The 25,478-nt window shown below is 42.2% G+C and overlaps 1 protein-coding gene across 1 annotated transcript; it reads left to right on the forward strand.

The window, feature by feature from the left end:
* Positions 1–19,775: 19,775 nt before the first annotated feature.
* Positions 19,776–25,151, forward strand: PPDPFL (pancreatic progenitor cell differentiation and proliferation factor like). The gene is made up of 5 exons (XM_063450438.1): positions 19,776–19,955; positions 20,265–20,368; positions 20,653–20,733; positions 22,248–22,347; positions 23,619–25,151. Exons 2-5 carry the CDS (start codon positions 20,314–20,316, stop codon positions 23,620–23,622), a joined length of 240 nt encoding a protein of 79 aa, XP_063306508.1. The 5' UTR covers positions 19,776–19,955; positions 20,265–20,313; the 3' UTR covers positions 23,623–25,151.
* Positions 25,152–25,478: the final 327 nt, after the last annotated feature.

Consider the following 25,478-nt stretch of genomic DNA (forward strand, 5'->3'; position numbering starts at 1 on the left):
ACCCACAATCAGCTGAACAAAGCCTAACTTCCCTTACCTGTTAGACCACATGGCTCACCCAGAACAATGGAGGAGGGGAAGTGTTTTCAGTTTCTACATTCCTGCATTTGCTCAATACAGTGATGACAGTATCTTAGCTACGTGTAACTAACTAACTGATACACCATTTACACATATGCCACATGGCAATCTTGTCCTAGTAAATTTATTTTTACTGAGATTCCACCACATTCCCCCCTTTGATGCTTCTGATATTTCACAATTCCAGATGCATCACTTAACCATAGTTTGCTTACACCTCAGGTTGCCATGAATCAGAACAGACCTCGTAAGCATCTTAGCATCATTACAAATTCCTTCAGCACTCCTCATTCTGAATATATTCTCTGTGGGCTAAGGGTTCAAACTTGCAAACAGCCATTACATGCGCAGCTGGTTTCCTTTCTGTCGTGCTCTCTATGACACTCTGTATGGACCTAATTACCAATGGAACCAAACATGGTAGAAAGAGTCACACTATAATCAACATGACTCCTCCTACCAATGTCTTGATCCCTCCAAGCTACTCGTACCTACTTCCAAACCAACTACTAGAATTGTACCCGTTCCAGGCTTAAGTCGGTACATGCGTCAGTTTAGCCATGTGGGTTGTGAGATCATCAGCCACTGCCTGCCCTTCATCATCTATGTGCAGACAACAGTTGCTGAGATTGAACTTTCCACATACACCTCCTTCTATTTGCACTGGAAGTGAATGGAGGACTTTATCAACAGCCCAACTGGTTTACCTGGTAAGAAGGCTATGTACTTTACAGAGGAATCCATAATTGCCTGATGGTAGAATGAGGCTTGAATCCCTGTATTAGAATACAATAACACTTCATGGGCATACAGTTTGGCTGTTAACCAGTTCCCTCACATATTACATCCCTCCTATTGGCAATGAAGCGCGCTAAGGTAGCCAGTGCCACTCATTATCTTCCCAGCTACCTATATTCAAGGATGCTAGCTTCTTTTTATGATTCACATCATACACTTTAACTCTCAAGGTCTCTCCTGTTTCAATTGGCAACAAGAAGAAGGATGGTTTGAGCATACCTAATACACATGCCCAGGGCCGGATTAAGAGCCCAGTGGGCCTGGTGCTGACAGTTATGATGGGCCTAATTACAGAATCTTATCGACCAAAAACACTAAAACAGTCATACCTCTCTAGCGTCATGTATCTGATGGAGATGGTGCTGGAGGGAAACTCATAGGATGCAGCTATAAGAAAACACATACTCTATGCTAATCTCTCTCTAATTTATGCTTTCATCTTTCAAGTAAATCAATAACCCCTAACAGCAGCATCCAGTGAAGCAAGAAGTCAATGGGCGGGGTAAAAGTGTGGGCCACTGGTGCGAATCACGTGACCATACCTGCCAAAGGGGGAGAACATGCCCAAAAAGGGGGCATGTCTGTCCAAAGAATTTGAAGGACAGCCTGGCATGAATGCATGTCAGGTTGCCCGCCAATCATGCAGGCTTTCCAACCAAGGGCATACTATGCAGGCAGCACCCGAAGCTTGACATAAATGCATCAAATGATGTGACTACTCCACGCTTTCTAAGGACTGTCCCCTAGCACTCGCTGGTCCACTTGTCTCTTTACCTTCTTACTAGCAGGCAGAAGTTCCTGGTCTGACACAGAGAAAAGGTGTATGTAGTGAGTGTAGAAGAAAGGGGACATGCCACAGTGTTAGAGAGACAAAAGTCTGCATTATCTAAACTAATTTTATTGTCAGCCTGTCAACACAAGTTTTGTTCCCATACATCCCTCTTAAGCTTCCAAACTTAAAGGGACACTATAGTCACCAGAACAACTACAGCTTATTGTATTTGTTCTGGTAAGTAGAATCATTCCATTCAGGCTTTTTGCAGTAAACACTGTCTTTTCAGAGAAAATAATTCCACTGGCCACTCATTAGATGGCTGCTATATGTGCTTCCTGGGGCAGTACTGCCTAATGTGCAGCACTGCCATTCAGTGTCTCCACCCTCGACATGCAGACACTGAACTTTCCTCATAGAGATGCATTGATTCAATTTATCTTTATGTGGAGATGCTGATTGGCCAGGGCTATGACTTGTGCTGGCTCTGCCCCTGATCTGCCTAGTTGACAGTCTCAGCCAATCCTATGGGGAAGTATTGTTATTTGCTCAGACCACCACTTCTGATGATGTCAGCAGACAGTCAATTCAGAGGCAGAGCCAGCAGCTGCAGACTTGAATACAAGTAATATTTTACTATATTTAGGGAGGCAAAAAGGGGCCAGGGTGGTGGTTTTAACATAATAGGGTCAGAAATACATGATTGTGTTCCTGACCCTATAGTGCTCCTTTAAGCAAGAGTATGCGAAGAGTAGTTAGGGTTGCCACCTTTCTTGGAAAAAATACCAGCCTTAGTCATTTGTATAATTAGTTATGCGTGACATCACATGATGTAAATCACATGGAGTGACATCAGAGAAAATTCTGTAAAATCACCAACAAACTACTCACAGTTTTGATTCTGCTGTATAGATGGATTGCTCCCAGTGTCTCCCAGTGTCTGTCTCGCAAGTCACCCAGTGTCTCAGTGTTCCTATGTATCACAGTGTCAGTGTCCCCATGTCGCCCAGTCCCCTAGTCTCCCAGTGTCTGTGTCCCCATTTCTCCAAGTGTCCCAATCTCTCAGTGTGTCCCCATGTCACTAGGATACTGGGGACACTGAGAGACATGGGGACACTGAGAGACACGGGGACACTGAGAGACACGGGGACACTGAGAGACATTGGGACACTGAGAGACATTGGGACACTGAGAGACATTGGGACACTGAGAGACCCGGGGACACTGAGAGACCCGGGGACACTGGGAGACATGGGGAAACTGGGAGACATGGGGACACTGAGACACTAGGGACACAGACACTGGGAGACATGGGGAAAAGGAAACATTTGAGGACACTAAGACACTAGGGACACATACACTGGGAGACTAGGGGACACTGGCTGGGAGACAGACACTTGGGGACACTGGGAGACATGGGGACAGTTGTGGACATAGACTGGGACACATAGGGACACTAGGCACACTGAGAGACATGGTACACAGACACTGGGAGACTTGGGGACACTGGGACACTAGGGACACTGGCTGGGGGACATGGGGACACTGGGACATAGTGTCTCCATGTCCCAATGCCTCCCAATGTCCCTATGTCTCACAGCGTCCCCATGTGTATCATCATCCCCATGTGTCTCAGCATCCCCATGCGTCTCAGCATCCCCATGCGTCTCAGCATCCCCATGCGTCTCAGCATCCCCATGCGTCTCAGCGTCCCCAAGTGTCTCAGTGTCCCCAAGTGTCTCAGTGTCCCCATATGTCCCCTAGTGTCTCAGTGTCCCCATATGTCCCCTAGTGTCTCAGTGTCCCCTAGTGTCTCAGTGTCCCCTAGTGTCTCAGTGTCCCCATGTGTCCCTGCTGCCTTTTCCCCCATCCCTCACTTACCTGAGCTGTAGAGCTGCTGTCTGGATTCTGCTGTGTTGCTGCTCCCCCACGAATCAGTAGGTAGTAGAGAGAGGCAGGGATATGCTCTAACTTCCTATCCCTGCCTCTCTCCACACACAGTGACCTCTACTGGCCGGTGCTGGTATTGCAGATTAATCTTTATTTATTCTGCGAAAAATACCTGCATTTGTACTGCTGGTATTACTGAAATGCCGGCACGGCCAGGCAGCCTCAAATACCGGCTGTGCCAGTAAAATACCAGTCAGGTGGCAAACCTGAGTAGTGTGTAAAAAAAAAAAAAATGGGCCTATTCCATGGGCCTGGGCCTGGAGCTGCAGCTCCATCAGCCCCTATGTTAATCCGGCCATGCACATGCCCCTTCCCAGTCCTGTGGCAACTCCGAATAGGCTTTCTTACCACAGAACCAGTACAAATTTGCTGGGGCTTTCCAACTAGATGTAGCAGATAGGTCAAACCACACATCCTTTAAATTGGTATAAATTGCAAACGGATTAGGTGGTTCTGAGACATTTGAAGCTGACCACCAAGTTGTATCTTTTGTACTATCATTATAAGCTTTTTGCCCTAGACAAGTCAATTCTCCTACAGATGTATTAAACATTATTCTTTTCCTTGCTATGCAAACATAACCTATAATGGAGGTCTTTAATCGCCACTCAGATTTACCTCTAACACTCACTTGATAATCAGTTTGAGAAGATATTAACTGTTCAACTGTCTCAGAACCGGAATACATTACCTCCTTTGCTTCCCAGGGCCATTGGTCTCCCATGTTAGTACCTCCACACACATAGCAGTTGGTTACATTAAGACTACCAGCAATACTCTCGGCTAGATCAATAAACAGGTTCTTAGCATTATGGGGGATCTTATTTTCTACACTCATCTCTTCATAAAAAGAATGGAAAACCTGATGAGTTTGGGATGCTACGGTATCGGTCTCTATCCCTATAAATAATATTGTCCCAGGATCTAAACCCGTCCCATATATTTGGAACCCAAATAAGTTACCGAACCTATCTAAAAATTGTTCAGGATTATTTATGAGTATATGGACTGGGTTACATTCCCTGGACTTACAATATGGCTTTGTAGGCAACTTAGTAACAATCATATCCTTATCTACTGTCTGTCCCCAAGTTGCCCACCCCACACAAGACCAATATGGGAAAAAGTGATATTCCCTATCTGGGCATCTCGGACTTACATACTTGTTTTTACTACTGGGACAAATATATTTATCATTAGACCCATACGTTCTCTCCCACTTAAGATCCCCACATACATTCCACGGCTCAATACAGTGATGACAGTATCTTAGCTACGTGTAACTAACTAACTGATACACCATTTACACATATGCCACATGGCAATCTTGTCCTAGTAAATTTATTTTTACTGAGATTCCACCACACTAACTGGACCTTCATCATGTGTGCTTCCCAGTCCACCATGTGAATTACCACATCACCAAGGTAGGCAGCTGCATACTCTCTGTGGGGCCAAAGTATTCTATTCGCCATATGCAGAAAGAGGGCCGGTGCACCATGCAACTTGAATGGCCGTACTTTATGTTGTAATAGCCCCTCGGAAGTAGAAAACGCTGCCCTTCCCTTTGCTTTCTCTGTCAGGGGAACCTGCCAATACCCCATCACCAGGTGCAAGCTACTCAGATACCTGGCCTTACTTATTCGCTCTTGCGTTGGAGCTACATGTACTATAGGGCATTTAACATTTACAACCTCTGCCTCTGCCTTGGGGTATGTGCGGGTGTCACCATGTGTACACACAATATCAATCATTTGTGCTGTATCACATTTCTCTGGCTTGAGCAGAACACTTTTCAAAGTAGCCTCACTCCCTGAATAAATTAGTGTCTGTGCACTCTTCCCTACCACCATCACCACTTTTAGCTGTGCTGTAACACCACCACCAGTCACCATACACATCTTTAAGCAAGTCAATACAACCCTATGCAGAGCCCTTATTCCTATGTCACATTGTATTGGCTCTTCACTCTCAGGACAGTTATATGCAATATGTCCTTGCATGTGGCAGTTGAAGCAGTTTTTCTCAGTCTGGTCTCGTAGCCGTAATGGGACTTTCTATTGGGTACGTTCTATCATAGTTATATTGTCCCAGGCTCAGTATCAGGTTTTGTCCTTTCTTTCCATATTCCCCACTTATCTGGTTGCTAGCGGATCTAGGCTGGGGATTAATACTGTGTGGCTTCTTAGTAGCCAAGTTCCTCTGAATCATCATCATCTGCTTCCACATCCACAGCAGCTTCTGGTTTGATAGTCTCTCAATGTCCGAGTTACTTTCAAACGCAAACTTTACAAAAGCTTTGCGTGTAACTAACTTTTCTATATCACTTATATGTCCAATTCCTTCATGAGACAAATTTGCTGGGTGCTCAACCTCTTCAAGACCTGGTTCTGTCACCAGCTCATCCTCCACTGGAACAGGTCCCTCCGTGAAGGGCTTCACAACATCCTCCATCTGTTCTGTGAATCCCTGGGAACCTTCCTTGCTCTCTACGGTTAATGCTACAGGTCTCATCTCTATATCCTCAGGGGGTTGGCCAGGGAGGCTGTCTAGAGCACCCTCCTCCTGCATGAATGCAGCCTTTGATCTCAGCTCCTTCCCATCATACTTGGCCTGGCCTGGTATGGAGCGCTGTTCTTCTGCCGGAGGCCCAGACTCCCGGCTTAGCTCTGCTTGCTCGGCCTTGAGTGGCCACCTCTCAATGTTAGCAAAGCTTTCCTCTTGGCTGTCTAGCGGCCTCCCTGCTCCCTCGGGGGGGTGCAGAGACGCAGTCATGGCCTCTCGCTGGGTCACGACAGCCCCGGTATCAAACAGCCGGTCAGGCATTCCGAGTCCCGCCTTTAATTCCATGACTGTGTTCCCAGAATCTGGCAGCTGTTCCAGGTAGTCAGTGCACACAGACCTTGTAGCAGTAGTCTTTGCCAGCAGTTCCAGTTCTATGGCTCCCGAACAATCATTCAAAGTCTTTGTAGCAATACCAGGTGTCTCTGAAATATTTAATTCTGCTACGCCAATGTCACCTACTTTGTCACTTTCGCCTTGGTCGGGCTTAGGTGCGGACGTGCCTATCTTATCACCACAGCTTGGTTCTGTAACTGTCGCTCTCTCTTGGCTTAAATCAGAAGCGGCTACTTTGCCTTTCTTATTTTTACTCTGTTTTGCCACTACTTCTCTGCCTTGCTTTTCTCTGCCAAACTGTTCAACAGCTGGTTGACATTTTTGGGTAGCCTCTACTACTAAACAGTGCACAGCATTTTTTAGCTCAACTGGGTGCTTTCCTTCTCTCTATTAAGCTCAGCCCCATCGCGGTTTTCTCTGACTCCCCAAGTCAGTCTGCTTTTCAGGCCTTTAACTTGTTCACTTGGGCAAACATCAGCGGCTTCTGCTTCACTTTTTATTACACAAACCGGCTTGACACTGCTGGCCTCAGCCTCAGTCTTTTTCTCCTTTCTAATTCTTCTGACCGTTCTTACTTTGGCGCATGTCATCAGTGTCGCCATCACTGTCTCTTGACAATTCCGCTTTTTCCTTTAGCTTTGCTGGGCTCTTTACGAACTTGTTTGCTTTTTGTTCCTTGGAGGATCCAGCTGGCTTTTCACCCTCTTCCATTTTATCACTTCTTTCAGGCTCAATTTTATCCTTCTTGCATTTTAATTCCTGTTCTTTCTCTTCTGCGTGTTTCTCAACAGCACGCTTTGCTGCCTCCATGCTTTTCAGCTTGCTGAAGACTTCTTTTACTGCCTCTGTCATCTCATGCAGGATGTCAGTAGCTTGGTTATGGGGTCCCTTGTCCCCAGGCTCCCTGCAGGGGGCAATCTGCAAAACCTCAGAAAGGGCAGCTCTATTCTCCTGCTGAGCGTCCCTCAGGTTCTTAACCTGTGCAGCCAGTAAACGGTTTGTGCCTTGTTGTTTAGCGGTTGCCTGTACCACAGCCCTCAGCAGGTCCTCCATTATAGCACCAAGCAGGTAACAGTCTTAAAGGTACAGTGCAATTTATTTGCTTAACAGGTCTGCAAAAATAAGAGTCCTCAATAAGCAGACTGACGGATGACTGGCACACCCACAGACCCTCAATGTGCTACTATGCCCGCATCCTCCACCATATTGTGATCCTTGTTTGTAGATAGCACGGTCCTCTAGGGTAAACAACAGGCACAGTCCTTTGGTTTTCATATAATCCAGGCAACTTTATTGGCAAGTCCACACAGCAACACAACTAAAACATAAATATAACAGGTTTCCCCTTTAAACAAAAAGCCTAGCTCATCTGAGCACTAACTCACTTCAGATTCCCTATCTCTCAGGGGTTAAACTATAACAAAAGTATTGGTTTCACCAACCTAGTTCTTTGTCCGCTCTCAGCACTCCCAGTGCTCCAAGCCAACCTTGACTGCTTCCCTTTGTGCACTCCCAGTGCTCCAAGCCAGCCTTGACTGTTTTCCTTTTGCACTACCCATGCACACAGTCTCCTTGACACTCTCTCTCACACTGGAGAGAACAGCCTCTCTCCTACCTGCTTCCTGGGAGGAAGCCAGCAATCCCCCTCTTTACCTGCCTAGCAGGGAGGGGTTTATTCCCACTGCTACAGCTGATTATCTGCAGCTGAGCAGTGGGTTGGAGACAGTCCAAAAAACCCTGGCCTGGATCTATGTCTCCCAAGAAAACCACTAAACTGTGGAGTGGAGCATTGGCCCACCCTTCTCTCCAAATGCTCCACCCCAGGGGCCCATAACTAAACACAGCTTTGTGTTGTCTACAACACAAACTACACATACTTCCCCTGGGGTTAAATGGCCTCTCTGCCTTCGCTTTATCACAATATATTCCTTTATACAATATACAATACAATATATTCCTTTAAAGGAATATATACACACACATACACATATGGTGTGTGTGCTCTCACAGGATCCATGCCCAGGTTTAGCTTGGAATCTTAAAGCATAGTAGAATTTTCCAAAAGTATGTCCTTAAAAGACCACACTGGGTATACTAACAACATCTTCATCTCAATTAAGTTGTTATAGTGCCTGGAGGTTTTAAGCGCTGCCTTACCTTAAGACACTCAACTATTTACAAACCGTTTAGCCCCAAAGTTTTGTAGACAGCAACTGCGACCTTAATAACTCCTGTTTCAGCAAAGTTTGAAGAAGAGCAGACACTCCAAAAGCTCAGATAAATTGCATGCATACTTAAGTTTAAAGGGGCCTCATAAGGTCTAAAGGTGTTTTAAGTGCAACCACTGTAACCAATTCCAGCATGCATATTAAGAAATATTTTGCACTTTAAAGGGCACTCAAAACGCAAAAGTCATTACAGCTTGTTCAAGTGGTTGTAATGCTCTAGCCAATGGGAGCCATTTCCAGTTTTCTATTCGACCACTGAACATTGAAACATTTTTACCATAACTGCCTGGTATCCACAGCCCAACAGACATACACATGGATAATGTGGAAATTTCTCTTTCACATTATTATAATAATAATAATTTGCTATTTTTATAGCGCGTTTCTCCCTGTGAGACTCAAAGCACTTTACAAATAAACAAACATAAAGACATAAAAGTTAGGAGTTTCTGAAGGATAGATGAGCGGACTGAATGCCTGATGGAAAAGGTGGGTCTTTAGGTTTTTTTTTTAAGTCTGTAAGGACGGTGCCTCTCTGATTGCACACGGTAAAGAGTTCCAGAAGGTAGGGGCAGTGTGGCTGAATGCCCTGGACCTAAGTCGGTCTTTATTCTTGGTGCTGACAGGAGGGATTTGCTGGCTGACTGAAGTGAACGGGATGGCCTGTAGGGTGTCAGGAGCTCTTTCAGGTACTGTGGGCATTGATTGTTTAAGGCTTTGAAGGTTAGCAGGCCAATTTTAAAATATGTTCGCCATTTAATTGGAAGCCAATGCAGGAAGTGGAGAACATGTATGTACGTAGTGGGGAATCGCGATGCAGCCTAGAACAAAATCTAACCCTATTCAACCCTCCAGTAACGACAGACCACTTAGTATGGATGAAACAGGCCACATCATTTATTATCACAAACTAAGTTACTGCATAACACATCCATAACTTTATTTATTAAGTCTCTTCTTTTCTGTAACCAAAACGCTAGACATAAATAAGCATAAATTAACATATATACATATATAACTCCACACATAGTGTTATACAGTGACCCAATGCCTGTCATCAGCCGACCTTATCCACGCTCGATGGACACGAGACCTCAGGCAACCTAAAGTTTAACCTTTGGAGCAGGGGAGGTTTGAGACCTTAAAAAACTTGTTCATCTCATTCCATATACTTAAACGTAACCTCAAACTCAATTGGCAAGGACATACCCCCGCCACAACCCCGCTGTTTTACACCTAAAATCAGTGGGGGACCCCACCACAACCAGCCATGGCCTGTTCCACCACTTCCTGCGGCGCTAGATTAACATAGAATAAATACTGTACCAGTAAATTAAATAACAATTCGGGATCAAGCTAAAAAACACAAATAACATAACATATATATATATATATGTATATATATATATATATATATAATGCTAGACCCCTTATGTAGAGTAAAACTCACAGGATTTAAAGCCGTCCAAGGCTCTATATAATATGCAAGAGGGAGCCTAAAAAGGCTAAAACAATACCTTTGAGGGGAGCAGCAAAGGATACAAAGTGGAGAATCCAAAATTCATTGAACAAATAAACAATTAAAACAGGGACAAAAGCAGTGTATAAATAGTAAAATATACTAGGCACAAAGCCAAAATAAAACACCGCAGAGTAAATAAGAAAAAGTCCCAGATACAATACTTTGGTCTAGCAGCAACCGCGTTTCAACTCCAGCCGGAGCCTTCGTCAGTGCACCGTTAACATAGGCCTTGTCCGACCTCCAGCAAGTGCACCCATCCCCTCAAGATAACCAGGCCACATCCGGCCAAACCCCAAGGCGAACTGGAATCCCCCAAGCCAAACCTAGAAACCCATCTTGTCCGATTTCCGACGGCAGCGCACCAGGGCACTCACATTGCTGAGCGCACTGCCAACAGGAACGGGCGATAGCTTCAGCCCGGCCCCTGAGAACCTCTGGTAAGAAACAGAATGCGTAACATGTCCAGATTTAAGAACACCCAAATCCCAAACAGCCACCAAATCCAGATCATTCCACCCAGACAGATGACAAAAACCCCCGGTACCCCTAGGAAGCAGGACAGCTGACCCAGGAAGAGGAGGAGCCACACCTCCCAGACCACCGAACCTCCACTCCCGAAGGCGTAAGATCCAATCACTCGCCCCGCACCTCCTGTCCCAAATGACATATGAGCATCCCACCCTTTTCATTACGGGTTGGGGGAGGGGGGAGGAGGCAGTAACCGCAGGGAGAAATCCATTCGGAGACCAGCAGGGTGAACCCAAGGAACCTACCACCCTGACCCCCACCATCCAAGCCCTGTGAACCAGTGGCACAAGCACGCCCAGCCTGGCGGCATCTGTAGCCGCTCCAAACCGGACCAAATACCCCCTGAACCCACCACCATCCTTACCCAGGAGTTCTAGCCCCAATTGGAGCACCCCAACAACATGGACGCAGGCGAGAAAACCCTGCTTCGAGAAGCAAACAAGGGGAGAGGAGGCCGAATAACCCAAAGGCGGAATAGCCCTCACCGAAGAGAAAGCAGAAAGGTCCCGGTTATGTCTACTCCGCAACCTCCAAGAACGGAACAGATTCTATTGATGAATCAGCCAACCGCTACCAACTTACCTTTCCCAAATACAACAGCCGTCGTGCGGCGAAAGCCTGAAAGTCCCTTCCGATGCTTACTCGATCCACCAAAACACAAATGGGAAGCCGCCAAGGAAATACTCTCATCCGGCCTGATCGGTCACACTTAACTGTAGAGGGCCCCACGCCGCCTCAGAGATCGACCCATGGACCCGCTACATCAGTGTCCGCTAGACCGAGCGACCATGTCCCCACTGCCTTATAAATTTGGCCCCGCGGAGCCCGAAGTACGTCCTACCGTGAACAAGATAGAACCCCCCGGTAAAAACCCGCCTGACCAGACACTTCCAGACTCAAGCAGCGCCGAGCTAGGTGCCACAACCAGGGTACCACCGGGGTAGAGGGTACAGCCACATGATTGTCCCAAAGGAAGAACTACCCACCTGTCCGGGAGTTGGGGACCCCACGCCTACCATGCCACTAGAATGGGGAAGCTCCAAGACAGCCAGAGTCAGCAAGAGCCCCAACACTTGCCAGCTCACAGAGCAAGAGTCAGCACACCATGGAAAATGAATTAGGCCCCAAAAAAACCCAAACCCGCTGCAGCGGCAACAGGTGGAAGTCAGTGGAAGGGACTTAGGGGGCCTGATTGCACAAGCCACCATTAACGGAGGCCCAAAAGGAAAACCTCATACTGCCCCAAAGGCAACAACGACAGGCAAGGCCAGCTTACCCAGGAGGGCGACATTAAGAGCCACCCATGTGGGGAGCACATATCCACAGAACACTGACTGTCAGAAATACGGCCTGGAATACAACAACCTGCCGGGTGCATCGGCAGCAGCCGGAAGTCCGATTACACCGCTGCCCTTTTCAGGAAGGCCCCAGAGCCCTGCAGTCCTAACCACGTGGACCAATGTGTCATGCCCTCCCATACCGCGGAGTTGACTTCGGGGGCACCCTAAAATTGGTCGGGAGGTAAGCCTACCAAGCTTACTTGGTAAGCCGCTCCCGCACCACGCGATCCCTGTGACTGGAACCCTCGTGGAATGGCACGAGGACCCAATTCTCCATCTGCAAATTCCCACCAACCCAGCTTACCCTAGGAACGACACGCGTCCCAGAGAGTGTCCGGATGGCAGAACAACGTGGAGCCTTGTCGGGGAGCCCTCTCCCAAACAGTGCTATCCATAACATACGATGCCCTGACTCACTCCTCGCGCAACCAGTTATGGCATTTCCTGCCCAAACACCACCTGGAGCCCCCACCAAGCACAGGGCCCCCACGCGGCATGAGGGAACATATCACTACGAAAAAAAAAGAAAACCCTCACCACTGCTCCCTAGTAGTACGCGACACGCGCAAGTCAAGCAGGCCATACTAGTGCCCCGCAGCAGCATCCAGAGCCACCCTAGCCTCCTGCCTCTAGGGAGGCAACGCCAGCGCTATTAGCTGCGCAGGATGCCGCAGGAAACTGTACTATAATATATGATAAACACTGACAAAAAGGGGGGGGGGGTTAAATAACCGGAGTGGACTCCCTGGTAAGCGGCGTCCAGGTACCGTTTTCCTCTTTTTTTTGTGAATCTTTTATTCCTCATTCTATTCAGGTATTCATTCAGGACATCTTTGTTTGTTTTTTTGTTTGTTTGTTTGTTTGTTTGTTTTTGTTTTTTGTTTTTTAATGAAATTTCCAATTTTTTTTTTCTTTCTATGAACTGCAGCCAGGACCTGTGAGAAGGGCATGGAGAGGACGTGCCACCAGAAGGCAGCCGAGGTAAGTAACCAGAGAGAGAAGAGCAGAAGGCAGAGAGAGAACAGCAGAAGGCAGAGAGAGAAGAGCAGAAGGCAGAGAGAGAAGAGCAGAAGAAAGAGAGAGAAGAACAGAAGGCAGAGAAGACCCAGGAACAGGTAAGAGCAGGGAAAGAGAGGAAAAAAAGGGGGGGGGGCATAGAGGAGAGAAACAGAGAGAGGAAGGGGGAAGAAAACAGAGAGAGGGGAAAAAAAGGGGGGGGAGAAAGAAAGAAGGGCCGCCAGAACAGAAAGAAAACATGCCAACAGGGGGGAGAGAAACTGGAGACAGAGAAGGGAGGGGGGACTGAAAAAAGGAGGGGGGGGCAGGGAAGAGAGACCCCCCCGGGTGCCATCCTCAATGGCAGAGGAGGCCCTCGTGAAAGTTCACCCCACCCCCAACAGCAGGTAAGCAGACCCCTCTCGGCCCCGCAGGGCCCACTCACCACCGGGGCCCCGTCCCAGGTCCCGCCATCGCGCCCGCCATGCGGCGTTTCAGGAAGGCCGCCGGCCGCACAAGCCGCCCGCTTCCTACAGCCTCAGGCACGAATCCCAATGCTGGAGGCCGCCGCCCATGATTGGGCTGCAGGAGGGGAAGCCGCAAGTCCCGCGCAGCAGTATTAGGCCGCGCATCCTCCGCGGCAGTTGTAGGCCGCGTGTCTGGAGCCTCAGACATGCGGCCGGGTGAAGCCTCGGGCCCGGGCTCCACCTCCTCAACCGGGCCTGAGGAGCAGCATCAGGGGGAGTAGCGGAGCCGGCGGGCGGGAATGCCGGCCGGCACCATCGCAGCCCCCAGGAGCAGGGGCCACAGGGAAGGCCCCATTAGGAGACAGGCCGCGGGGGGGAGCACCCACACTGGCAGCCACCCAGGGGAGAGGGGCCAGGGGCCACAGGGAAGGCCCCAGATGGAGACAGGCCGCGGGGGGGAGCACCCACACCGGCAGCCACCATGGGAGAGGGGGGCAGGGGCCAAAGGGAAGGCCCAGAGGGACTCAGGCCGTGGGGGGGAGCACGCACACCGGCAGCCACCATGGGAGAGGGAAGTAGGGGCCACAGGGAAGGCCCCAGATGGAGAGGGGAGAGGAGAGCACCTGAATCAGGAGTTGCCAGCCACCATCCATGCTGCAGCAGCCCTGAGGGAAGCCAGGAAGCCTTAACCTCGATCCCTCAAGCTGTGTAAATCTGCAGGCCCAGGCAAACAGGAGCAGGAGGACAGGAAGCTGTTTGCTGGCCCGAATCCCAAGTGGCACTGAGGTAAGACCTCCCCCACACTAACTTACACAGAACATAATCCCACCCACAGACTCTTTCCCAACCAATCTTATACATCTATCCCCACACTCCTACATGTGCCCTTGTCCGCTTAGCTGTGCTATCTCCCCAGGGCCTTGTGTTATGGGGCAGGAGCGAGTTTGATTGGTTAGTAGTCTGGCTGCTGCGTTTTGTACCATCTGAAGGCGATGGAGTTCTTTTTCTGGGAGGCCAAAGTAATGTACATTGCAGTAATCTAGCCGAGAGGATAAAAATGCATGAATTAATGTTGTTATATCGCCGGTAAGATGAAGTTTTGCATTCTGGCTATGTTTTTCAGATGAAAGTAGGCAGATTTTATTACGGAGGAAATCTGCTGTTTAAATGATAGTCCAGAGTCAATCAGCACTCCAAGGTTTTGTACCTTTGATGAATGAACTATTTCAGAGCCTCCAAGCTCCAGGCTAGTTGGGTGATCATGGGATATTTTTGTTGCCCGGGGTCCCCTCGCCAAGAGTAACTCTTTTTTTCTGGGTTCACTTTAAGCCAACTAGCTTTTATCCATTATATGATGTCTGCTAAGCAACTGTTGATGCGGCATGTTGGTTCTGTGGTATCTGGAGCAAAGGAAAAGTAGAGTTGTGTGTCATCAGCATAACAATGATACCTTAGGCCATGCCGCTTAATGATGTCCCCCAGTGGTCGCAAGTAAACTGCAAATAGCATGGGAGACAAGATGGATCCCTGTGGAACTCTGCAGGCTAGTTCTGTTGGTGCCAATGAGCTTGATCCTGATGTTACTTTCTGTTATCTACCAGTGAGGAAAGATTTAAAACAGTTAAGGACTGTGCCTCCTAGACCACAGATGTGCTGCAAGATGTGCTGACAGAAACTGAGTGACAGGGCCAAATGACTAGTAGCACCATAACCAATAAAATGAGGTGCAGTGGTCATGGTGCAGTGGTAATGGTGCTTTGAGTTCCTATACCACAGCAAACTCATAGCAAAATTAAACAGATCACGCAAGTGCAGCCACATTTGGCTGCTACTGCTTATTGATGAGAAAATGTTTAGCATTCTGTGAGCTTTATTCATATTGATTCAGCCAATTACATGTTCCCATTTGTTCTACTTTCTTTTAGAAACTGTAATTAAAAGATTGACAGAATTCTAGTATATTATTAATTTTTTCACTTGTTTTTGGTTTTCTTTAGTTGACTGGAGAAGCATTCATACAAGGGAATAGCTATCAGTGAAACTTGTGCTTATTGACTAGTTTGTCACGTATGTTTACATTGTGTAACTTAACCCCTTGAGACCGGAGGGCGTACTATTACGTCCTTTTTAAAGCGGCTCTAAACGCCGCAGGACGTAATAGTACGCCCTCCGGTTTTTTGTTACTTACCCGGTCGCCGGCGATCCCACGCCGGCGAACGTGGTTGGGGGACTCCCAGGGAGCCCCCCGCGGCACCTCCGTCCTCTTTAGCCCCCCCGGGCCATATGAGAGTGAGGTCCTTGCGAGGACCTCACAATCACATGGCCGGGATAGCTGGCTGCTGCATTGCCAGCAGGGGGACTAACTGTAATGACAGTTAGTCCCCCTGCTGGCTGGAAATCTAATTAAAAACAGTTAAAATAAGGGTAAAAAAAAATACATACTTAGATCACATATATATATTATATATATATGATCTAAGTATATATATATATATACACATATACACACACACACATACACTGTCTAGGTGTATTTTAATATTAAATATATATATATATTAATATCAAATTACATGTAGACTGATACTGATTAAATATATATATAATTATTGTCATATATATTTATATATAATATTAAAAAAATATGTATGTAAATACGTAAAAAAATAAAATAAAAAAAATAATTAAAAATAAAATATTAAAAAATATATAGATGTGTTTTATTTCATTCTAACTGTATTGTGATATTAATATATATATATATATATATATTTATATCAAAATACATGTAGAACGAAATAATATATATATCTATATACATAAATATATACGTATATATCACTATATATATACCTATATATAAATAAAAATATTTTTAAAAAATTATATATATATATACGTATATATACACATATGTATATATATATATACATATATTAATTCTACACATATATTTATGTAATAATTTTACATAATTAGGTATCCTAATTAATTACAATTAGCGGCACCTGCCTGACAACCCATCCCGAAAGTATAGGGAATTTAATTTGCTAGCACTATATTTAACCCTATAACTTTCCAAGACACCATAAAACCTGTACATGGGGGGTACTGTTTTACTCAGGAGACTTCGCTGAACACAAATATTAGTGTTTCAAAACAGTAAAATGTATTACAACGATGATATCGCCAGTAAAAGTGACGTTTTTGGCATTTTTCACGCACAAACAGCACTTACACGGACGATATTATTGCTGCAATACTTTTTACTGTTTTGAAACACAAATATTTGTGTTCGGCGAAGTCTCCCGAGTACAACAGTACCCCTCATGTACAGGTTTTATGGTGTTTTCAAAAATTACAGCGTCAAATATAAGGCTTGTGTTTCATTTTTTTCACATTAAAATTCGCCAGATTGCTTACGTTGCCTTTATGACCCTATGGTAGCCCAAGAATAAAAATTACCCCTATGATGGCATACTATTTGCAATAGTAGACAACCCAAGGTATTGCAAATGGGGTATGTCCAGTCTTTTTTAGTAGCCACTTAGTCACAAACACTGGGCAAAATTGGCGTTTTTTGCATTTTTCACACACAAATAAATACTAACGCTAACTTTGGCCAGTGTTTGTGACCAAATGGCTACTAAAAAAGACTGGACATACCCCATTTGCAATACCTTGGGTCGTCTACTATTGCAAATGGTATGCCATTATGGGTGTAAATTTATTTCCTGGGCTACTATACAGTCTCAAAGGCAACGTAACCAATCTGGCGAATTTCAATTTCAAATGTAACACGCTATATTTGACCCTGTAACTTCCCAAAACACCATAAAACCTGTACATAGGGGGTACTGTTTTACACGTGAGACTTTGCTGAATACAAATATGTGTATTTTATTGCAGTAAAAGCAAACAGTATTATGACATTGACAGTTAAAATGTCATGTAGAACTAAAAAAATTAAAAAATCTTATTTTCTCCCATTTTTTTCATATTAAATTATGTTTCATAGATAAATATTTGATATTAAATGAAAGCCCCGTTTCCCCTGAATAAAATGATATATAATAAGGGGGGGGCATTTAATATGAAAGGGGTGAATTACGGTTGGACAGACATACAGTATAGCGCAAATGCCAGGGTTTGTTTACATTTTGTTTCGTTCACAACTTGTACATTTGGCTCAGTCCTTAAGGGGTTAAGTGATCAGATTGTTCTGAACTGTATGTACACATTTTGTATGATTCCACAAATACATACCTCAATTATATTTAGCAAATGTCCTCACATTTTGCAAATTCAGAGTATTTTCAGAACAGTCTACAAACAGGGAAATTTTATAAAAAATGTGGTCCTCTAGAAATGGAATGGAAAAAATGAATTAAGGCTTGCAGAGAAAGAAGCACAGCTAAACCAATTTAACATTTATTTTCTTCATTTTCTTTTCATTTGTTTTGAGATAATAACACACCATTTCAAATAAATTTACAATTCATGATTACTTTTAGCAAAGTCATATATATTTACCTATCACTCTTTCAGATCTCCCTCCCTTTTGTCTCTATTTTCAGCTGCTATCACTCTCATGCGGGACAGAACATGCAGCTCCTGTTTATTATCTACAGCAAGCATGGCATTATTTACATTTCCTTAGATTGATTTTGCAAATTGTTTAAACATAACCTTACCTAAAATGTGCGTCCAAAAATCAATCAACACAAGCTATTTAATGTATTGTTGTTGAAAATAAAACAATACCGTGCAATATACTTTGGCATATCTACTGAGGATGGTCCAGCATTTTATATATATTTTATTTTATTTTATTTTATTGCATGATTATTAGTTTATTTTTATTGGAGCGCTCACATACCAGATATATATCTTTTTAGTTCTACCAGACAAGTCGCTCCCTTGTATGTGATGCAGCCCTGCTGTTATTGATCCTATCGGGTCTATTTATTTCCTCCATTCTCACTGTCAGTTCCTATATATTTACATTAGCATTTTATATATAGCCTCTTATTGCCATTACTCATGAAACAATATGTAAAATGCAAAGCTGGGTGGGTCACCAACCACCAGCAGGCACCCTGGAATCCTGGACTGCCAATTTTAATATACAAATAGTTATAGGTTCCTACTATAACAAATGAGATAAGTGTAAAACATCATGAGTGGGGACTCAATATACAATAATCAGTTGTGCTTTTCTGTGATATGTTTAAATATGTTGGCAGTCTGGCTTGTTTGTTTTTTGTTTGTTTTTTAGTTTAAGTTTTGTGCTGACTCTTCATATACACATTTTGATTATCAGCATAAAGATAGGGCTATATGTTCAGAGCAGTGAGAGAGATATATCATAAATCTTTCATTGTTCACCGTACATCCTTAGCACTCTGTATAGACTACAGGGATACCCAGTGATTGCATCACATGAATTTCCAGACAAGCAGCTTATCTTTCATCTTGGCAAAAAAAAAAGGAAGGTGGGGTAAGCAGTCAATTATCACAGAGCTGATCACTACTTATATGTTTATACTCATGCTACACTTGTGAAATATAATCTACAAAGCTTAACCCCTTCAACTTGTTTTGCAATTCAAAAGTGAGGCAGGTTTCCTCTGATTATGCACCAGCAAAGGCTACACGACAATCTGCACAGGTAAAACTGCCAAACCTTTGTGAGTTGACAAAGGAGAGTTATATCCTCCTATAAATGATAGATTATTATTATTATTATTATTATTATTATTATTATTATTATTTTATGATTTACATAGCGCCATCAGATTCTGTAGCGGTGTACAATGGGATCAACGGTTACTATCAAACTGATATCTGGGTAATTTCAAATGCTAACCTATGAGAAATATCCGAGCTGGTTGCAAAGAAAAAAATAATTCTCGAGAAAAAAAAAAAATATATTTATCTTGTGTTTTCTAAGCTGTGACTTGTTTTAGGTACTGGGCAAAATAAACGTTCTGTCCTACCATATTAACCTTCTTATTAGCCTTTCCTTTTCATTTCATTTTTGAGTTTGCATGTCATTTAGCTTCCATTAAGTTTATCACAAATGTCAAAAAGAACTTATTTTTGCACACACTGTTATGTAAGCCCTCCCACTAATTGGCATAGTTTTCAAGAGCTCATGTTTCAGTGCACTTACTGTTGCCAGCACGGAGTATTTATACCTTGCCCTGCTATCAGACTGCAAAGAACACCGAGTGTCACGTCTCCCTGCAACACATTAGGTCTCTTCAACAGTCGGAGTTGCAAGAGCAACTTTTAGATTAATTATAAACTACACTTTGCAATCATATGGAATACAAAGCATTTTTAAACTCATCAGCGGACGTAATAGAGAAGGTAAAGTACAGAGCCATAGAAATATCTGTATAGGATGCATTGGTATAATCGCTGTGTTCATTTTTTATGATCCCAGTTACTTTTCTTACTTAAATATGTGTGCATTTGCTTAATTTGCAAGATATTTTTATTTTAATCTTGTGAAAGTCTCAAATGACACCTAAAGCCATCTGCGTGCAGAATGGTTCGAATTGTCTCAGTCATGTGACTATGCTTTTTTTTAATTTCCTGCTTTTCAAGAGCAGTCTGTTCTGTTTTGTACTGCTTTGTAATTAAGTATAATTGTCTCTGTTCTTTTCTGTCTCTCAGGTACAGTTGAGCTTCTTTTTGCGCTACTCTTGATACCAGTATTGGGATTATGGCATCTGTTCCATCAGCTGGCTGCCTTATAGCAAAAAATCAGTTCTACAGAGGTAAGCGTCTAAATGATAGATGCTCGTACTTAACAGAAGTTTTCAGAAAGAAACAAAAACTTTTGTTCTGCTTCAGTGAACTGTCAGTCTGTCTATAAAAGTGATGGCAGGCTAACCTTAAAACTGCAGATATTTATGCAGTAGATATTTCTTATAATCCTCAGCCAGAGCATCATGGGAAATGTATTTCACATACATTTACAGTATTATGGATAGACAATGCTAGTTTAAGACTCTTGTAAAAATCCTTTTTGTTTAATCAATAATATGTTCTTTCTCCGTAGTTCGCCTGAATTCTGAATCCAGTATCTGCTCAAACAGTTCTGACTCAGGACTCACGATGGATCAGGAAAAGCCTAATCACGGTATTGATTTTATATCAGTCTTCCTTTTTCATCTATGTTTAATGTTATGCTTTCAAGCTGAAACTGTTTAACGTTAACATATTCTTCAAACACTTAGTAACTGGGAACATGCACAAAGTGTTCTTACATTCCTTATATGCTTATCTTGATTGTTAGTGAGGGAAAATCTGAGCTGATATTTGAAATATATTTGATTTTATTTAAGTTCCACACCAATGTTTCCAGATTATCAGTATTTAGTTATATTTAAATGGATTATGCTTATTAGACATGTGCACTGCAGTTTTTTTCAGTTTGGCAGAATTTTTCCCCAAACCTGAAATTTTGTTTGAGACATCCGATGCTTGCTAAGGTTACTATTCAGTTTGGCCAAACGACATTCTTAAAATATTTGGATAAACCAAAAGGGCACAAAAATGGGTCAGTCAGCATGTTGCAAAATATATACATAATATAAATATGATATAGATAGATAGATATAGATATAGATATAGATATATTGCAGTACACAGATCCAGTGATAATAGTAACCAATAGAGGGAAAAGAGGGGTAGCAGTAACATTTTATTAACATTAAATATATAATACACAATACAAAATCGTCAGTCATAATACACAGATAATACACCATAAAAACAAATACACTGTAAAATACATATATAAAAAAGAGGGAATGTTCACTAAACCGTGAACAGGATATACATAAAACTATGCTAAAACTGCTTGAAAAAAACAGTCTATTGTGTTTTCAAGCAGTTTTATTTTTATCCTGTTCACTGGTTTTTACTGCTTTGAGTTGATGTGTCTTTTACCTGGATGGTACTATCTAATGTTCTAATGTTATCATATATAAGATTGTTTTACTCATTCATTCATTTCCCTATAGAAGCGCTCCCACACTATATGTTTTTTACATATTACCTGTGTTTACCTTTAGTCGCTCTGGTTTAGTGTGTAGCAGCCCATAGGTGTATTCCATATAACTATAGATGCTGTGTTACCTGTTTATTTTATGTTATACAGTAGACAAACCTGATCCTAACTTTCTGTATGAAAATTAAAATTATATTGGTTATTCCAGATCTCTTCCTCTCTGAGTTCTGTCTTCTGCTTTTCCTGTGTTTCCTGCCAATAGAGTCCTTGTTTGGTGATTCTTCCCTCCGTCTCACTGCTTCTGTATCTACCACTTTCTGTCTTAAAACATTACTGCACTGCATACTGATCTAATATAACACCTTTCTGGAGAGTCATGTGTGGACACATTTTAATGGCAGACAGACAGATAAGAAGGCAAATGGGCATGACAAACAGACAGACATGGAGCATAAATGGCTTTATACTACCTTTCTTTGGATTTTAAGAGTGACTTAATCTCCGTGGAAACCAATAGGGTATTCCTAATGATTGCTCATGTTTAGAATGTTGCCTCACCTTTTACATTTCTTACAATTTATGTAGATTTGTGTTACCTTCCGTTGATTAGTGCTGATCCTTTTGCTTGTTTGTTTATGTAGATTTGCCTGAAATGTTTGAGAAATGCTGGTGGCTGAAATCCTTTTTCCATGTTGAACAAGTTCCATCAACTTCAGTTAGAATAAACATGTCTTCTAACAGGTAAGATATTGTTCCTTAAAGGAACAATTGTTTCTTTATCTTTAACCTCCCCATGCATTAGAATTAGCATTGTAACTGTCATGCAGGAGCCAATATCCATTTTAGAAATGGTTATCCCTTTAACTTGTCCCAGGAAAGTTATCTCTGTATGCACATTCTCCAACTGCTAACAAGTGTGTGTTTGTTCGAGCTGGCGTGCGTGTGTGGGAATGCGAATTTCAGAGCTTATATAATAAAATATAAATAAATTACTATATCAAGCTAAATGCAAATACCCAACATAAGTAAATGTGTGATAATGTTGTTAACATGTCTGTAAAGCAGTCTTGATACATTTATTTTCTATAAAAGCATTGTGTCTGAATACTTTAATATTTCTTTATGGGTTTTTTTTTCTCTGTAAAAGTGCTTGTGTGTGTATCTGTGTTTCTCTGTTTGTCTATATTTTCAAGTTTTGTATTCTCCAGATTAATTAATTCAAGTACATATTTCAGAACCTTTTGGAAAATCATTCCACAGACAATTTGTAAACACAGTAATTACATCTGAGTGGTCTGAAGGTTACACCAGCTATGATTGCATAACACTTTCCTTTATTAAGAACATTTTATTTTGTGTCACTCATTGCTCGTTTAAGTGATTATGAGGGGATTGTAATAGAAAAAATATTTAATTTTCATTTCAATTTACCACAATTAAAAACATACTTGGTATCTGATCAAATGTGCTTGCTAGGTGTGTAAAAAATCCCTTATGCAAAACAGATACATCGTTTCATTGAAAACATAAAAAAAACATTTCATTTATTGGTTCCAAACATTCTCATTAAAATATGGATACTACTGTAATAAACCAAATGTCCATAACCAGAGCCTGCATTGTAATTCTTTCTACACTGTTACCTGTATCAGTTATTAGCAGTCTGAACGTGGCTCGATCTATGTCAGATAAATTCATAATATGTATAGCAGGGACAAAGCTGTCCTCCGGCTTTACTGTGAAGATTTTAATGACATAGCAGCGTGGGCGCAGGTGGTCAATTTATTAGATAAGTCAAATAGATTGACCAGGCGGTATGCAGGTTTAAATATTATTACATGATGCGCTGTTTTGCTGTCCACCTCTGGTAAAACCATTATACAAAGGTAAAGGAGATGGACTGGACTCTGTTGAATGCTCCTAAGAAATGTAGTTAATGATTTATTTTGCATTTGTTAATTTCTATTTATATTTGATGCTTATTTATTTTTGTGATTATTTTTTATTTACAGTTGACGAGAACTAGCTACATAGGAAAAACATTCTTCACGATGCTGCTAAACTGACTAAAGGTCATCTATGGTTGCTTCGATGAAACGAAAAGAGGATGTGCTGCTTGAACCTTTGCCTACTTTAGCAAGGACAATGCTATTGAAAAACATTCTAAAATTCTAATCAGGTGCTCCTTTTTAAAAGGATATGTTAAGCACCATAACCACCACATCTCATAGTAAACGTTGTGCAGGGAGGCTATAGTTGTAGACCCCCTTTTTTTGTTAAACCATCCCCAATCGAACGGTTTTCCAACTCTGTAAACCCATCCATTCTGCCTCTATAATCATAATGAGCAATTAAATGTTATCATTTTCTTTACAATTTGTTCATTTTAAGCACACACTGCATGCTTACACAGTGAAATGACAGGCAGCAAGTATTGGGCTACAACAGGATCTTGATGCTAATTCAATGCAGTCCTTTCTGCTCATCTGAATCCACATTTAACAAGAGGGTTTACAGCAATTTAGAGGCACAGGAAATATGCAGTGATTGGCATCTGAAATGTGCAAAAACCTACAGGTCACATCCTAACAGTGCAAAAAATATACATCAGAGTCAGAGTGTGTACGTTCTAAATACCAGGTCATCGTTTGTCAAACTGTTTGAAAATGGTCGGACAAAAGCCAGAATAAGCACATCCATAGGATCTTTATAATGTAATCATTACAATAAACTTGGGTGATTATAATGCTTTAAGTGTCCCTTTAAATATGCACTTCTAAGTAACATCCTCTCAATTCTTTATAGTATTTGTGTCACGTAGAAGGGGCTTCTCTTTGGAACTTAAGGGTTTCGACATTAAGGAGCTTAATTCTATTAGAAATTATAAGACAATATGTCCTTTCACATGCCGTGCACCCTATAAATCATTACAGGATCTATACACTAAACTGTTTTAGAAATCAGCGTTCAAATCCTAAAGCACTAAACAGTTTTTAAGAGAAAATAGACAAAAAAGACAGAAATATACCCAAAATAGATGAAATCTCAACTTTTACTGAACTAAACTTTTTCCAAACTCTGTTATATCATGTTATATTTTTGGGATTACATCATAAGCTACGCACTGTTTGTAACTTGTCATGCACACAATAATATCCTGGCAGTATGTAAATACAATCATCCAATAATCTGGCTACACTGCTGTGATAAAGTTCATCACATGACATAAGGCAAAATAGAAAATGTGTTTTATATTATCTAAAGCACTTTCATTATTTAAATAGCTGAGGTATATGGTCATATGTAGTACGCAATATATGTGTTTCTCTTGTTTAGCTAATGTTCATGTTAATTAAAGTAGAATTCAGATTTAATCAGATTTTTCCTTATATTTTGTGAGTTTGTTTATAATGTCATTGCACTAACCACATTCATATTTTTGATGGATATTTTATTGCAACAATTTTGTACAAAATTAAATATTATTTCTCTGTTAAGCGATGCTGAAAAATGAAAAAAACAATAAAAAAGTTTTTATAATGTAATCAGTTTGTTGTCTTTGTTATTTTTAAATGATACCATTATTTTCATCATATTATATAATTTACTATAACATTTTTTATAAAATATGATGAAATGATTTTAGAAAACACACTTTTTCTAACTTTGACCACCAAAATCTGTTACGCATCTACAACCGCCAAAAAGCACCAATGCTAAATAGTTACTAAAAAAAATTGTAAGTTATAGGGCTATAAGTACAAGTAGGACATTGCTGTTTCAAAATATATATTTTGAAAATGTATCAATAGTGACATTGTAACACTGTTATCTGTCATAAATCTCTAAATCACACCTCACATGTACAGATT

This window comes from Pelobates fuscus, chromosome 4 (genome assembly GCF_036172605.1).
Source record: "Pelobates fuscus isolate aPelFus1 chromosome 4, aPelFus1.pri, whole genome shotgun sequence".
In the NCBI taxonomy this organism is placed as follows: domain Eukaryota; kingdom Metazoa; phylum Chordata; class Amphibia; order Anura; family Pelobatidae; genus Pelobates; species Pelobates fuscus.

What these genes read in the sequence shown, in the direction of transcription:
- PPDPFL (XM_063450438.1), top strand. Translation starts at nt 20,314, where the DNA reads ATGGCATCTGTTCCATCAGCTGGCTGCCTTATAGCAAAAAATCAGTTC. An exon ending in AAAAAATCAGTTCTACAGAG is followed by an intron (nt 20,369 to 20,652) that starts GTAAGCGTCTAA and finishes CTTTCTCCGTAG; the next exon opens with TTCGCCTGAATTCTGAATCC. An exon ending in TCAGGAAAAGCCTAATCACG is followed by an intron (nt 20,734 to 22,247) that starts GTATTGATTTTA and finishes TTGTTTATGTAG; the next exon opens with ATTTGCCTGAAATGTTTGAG.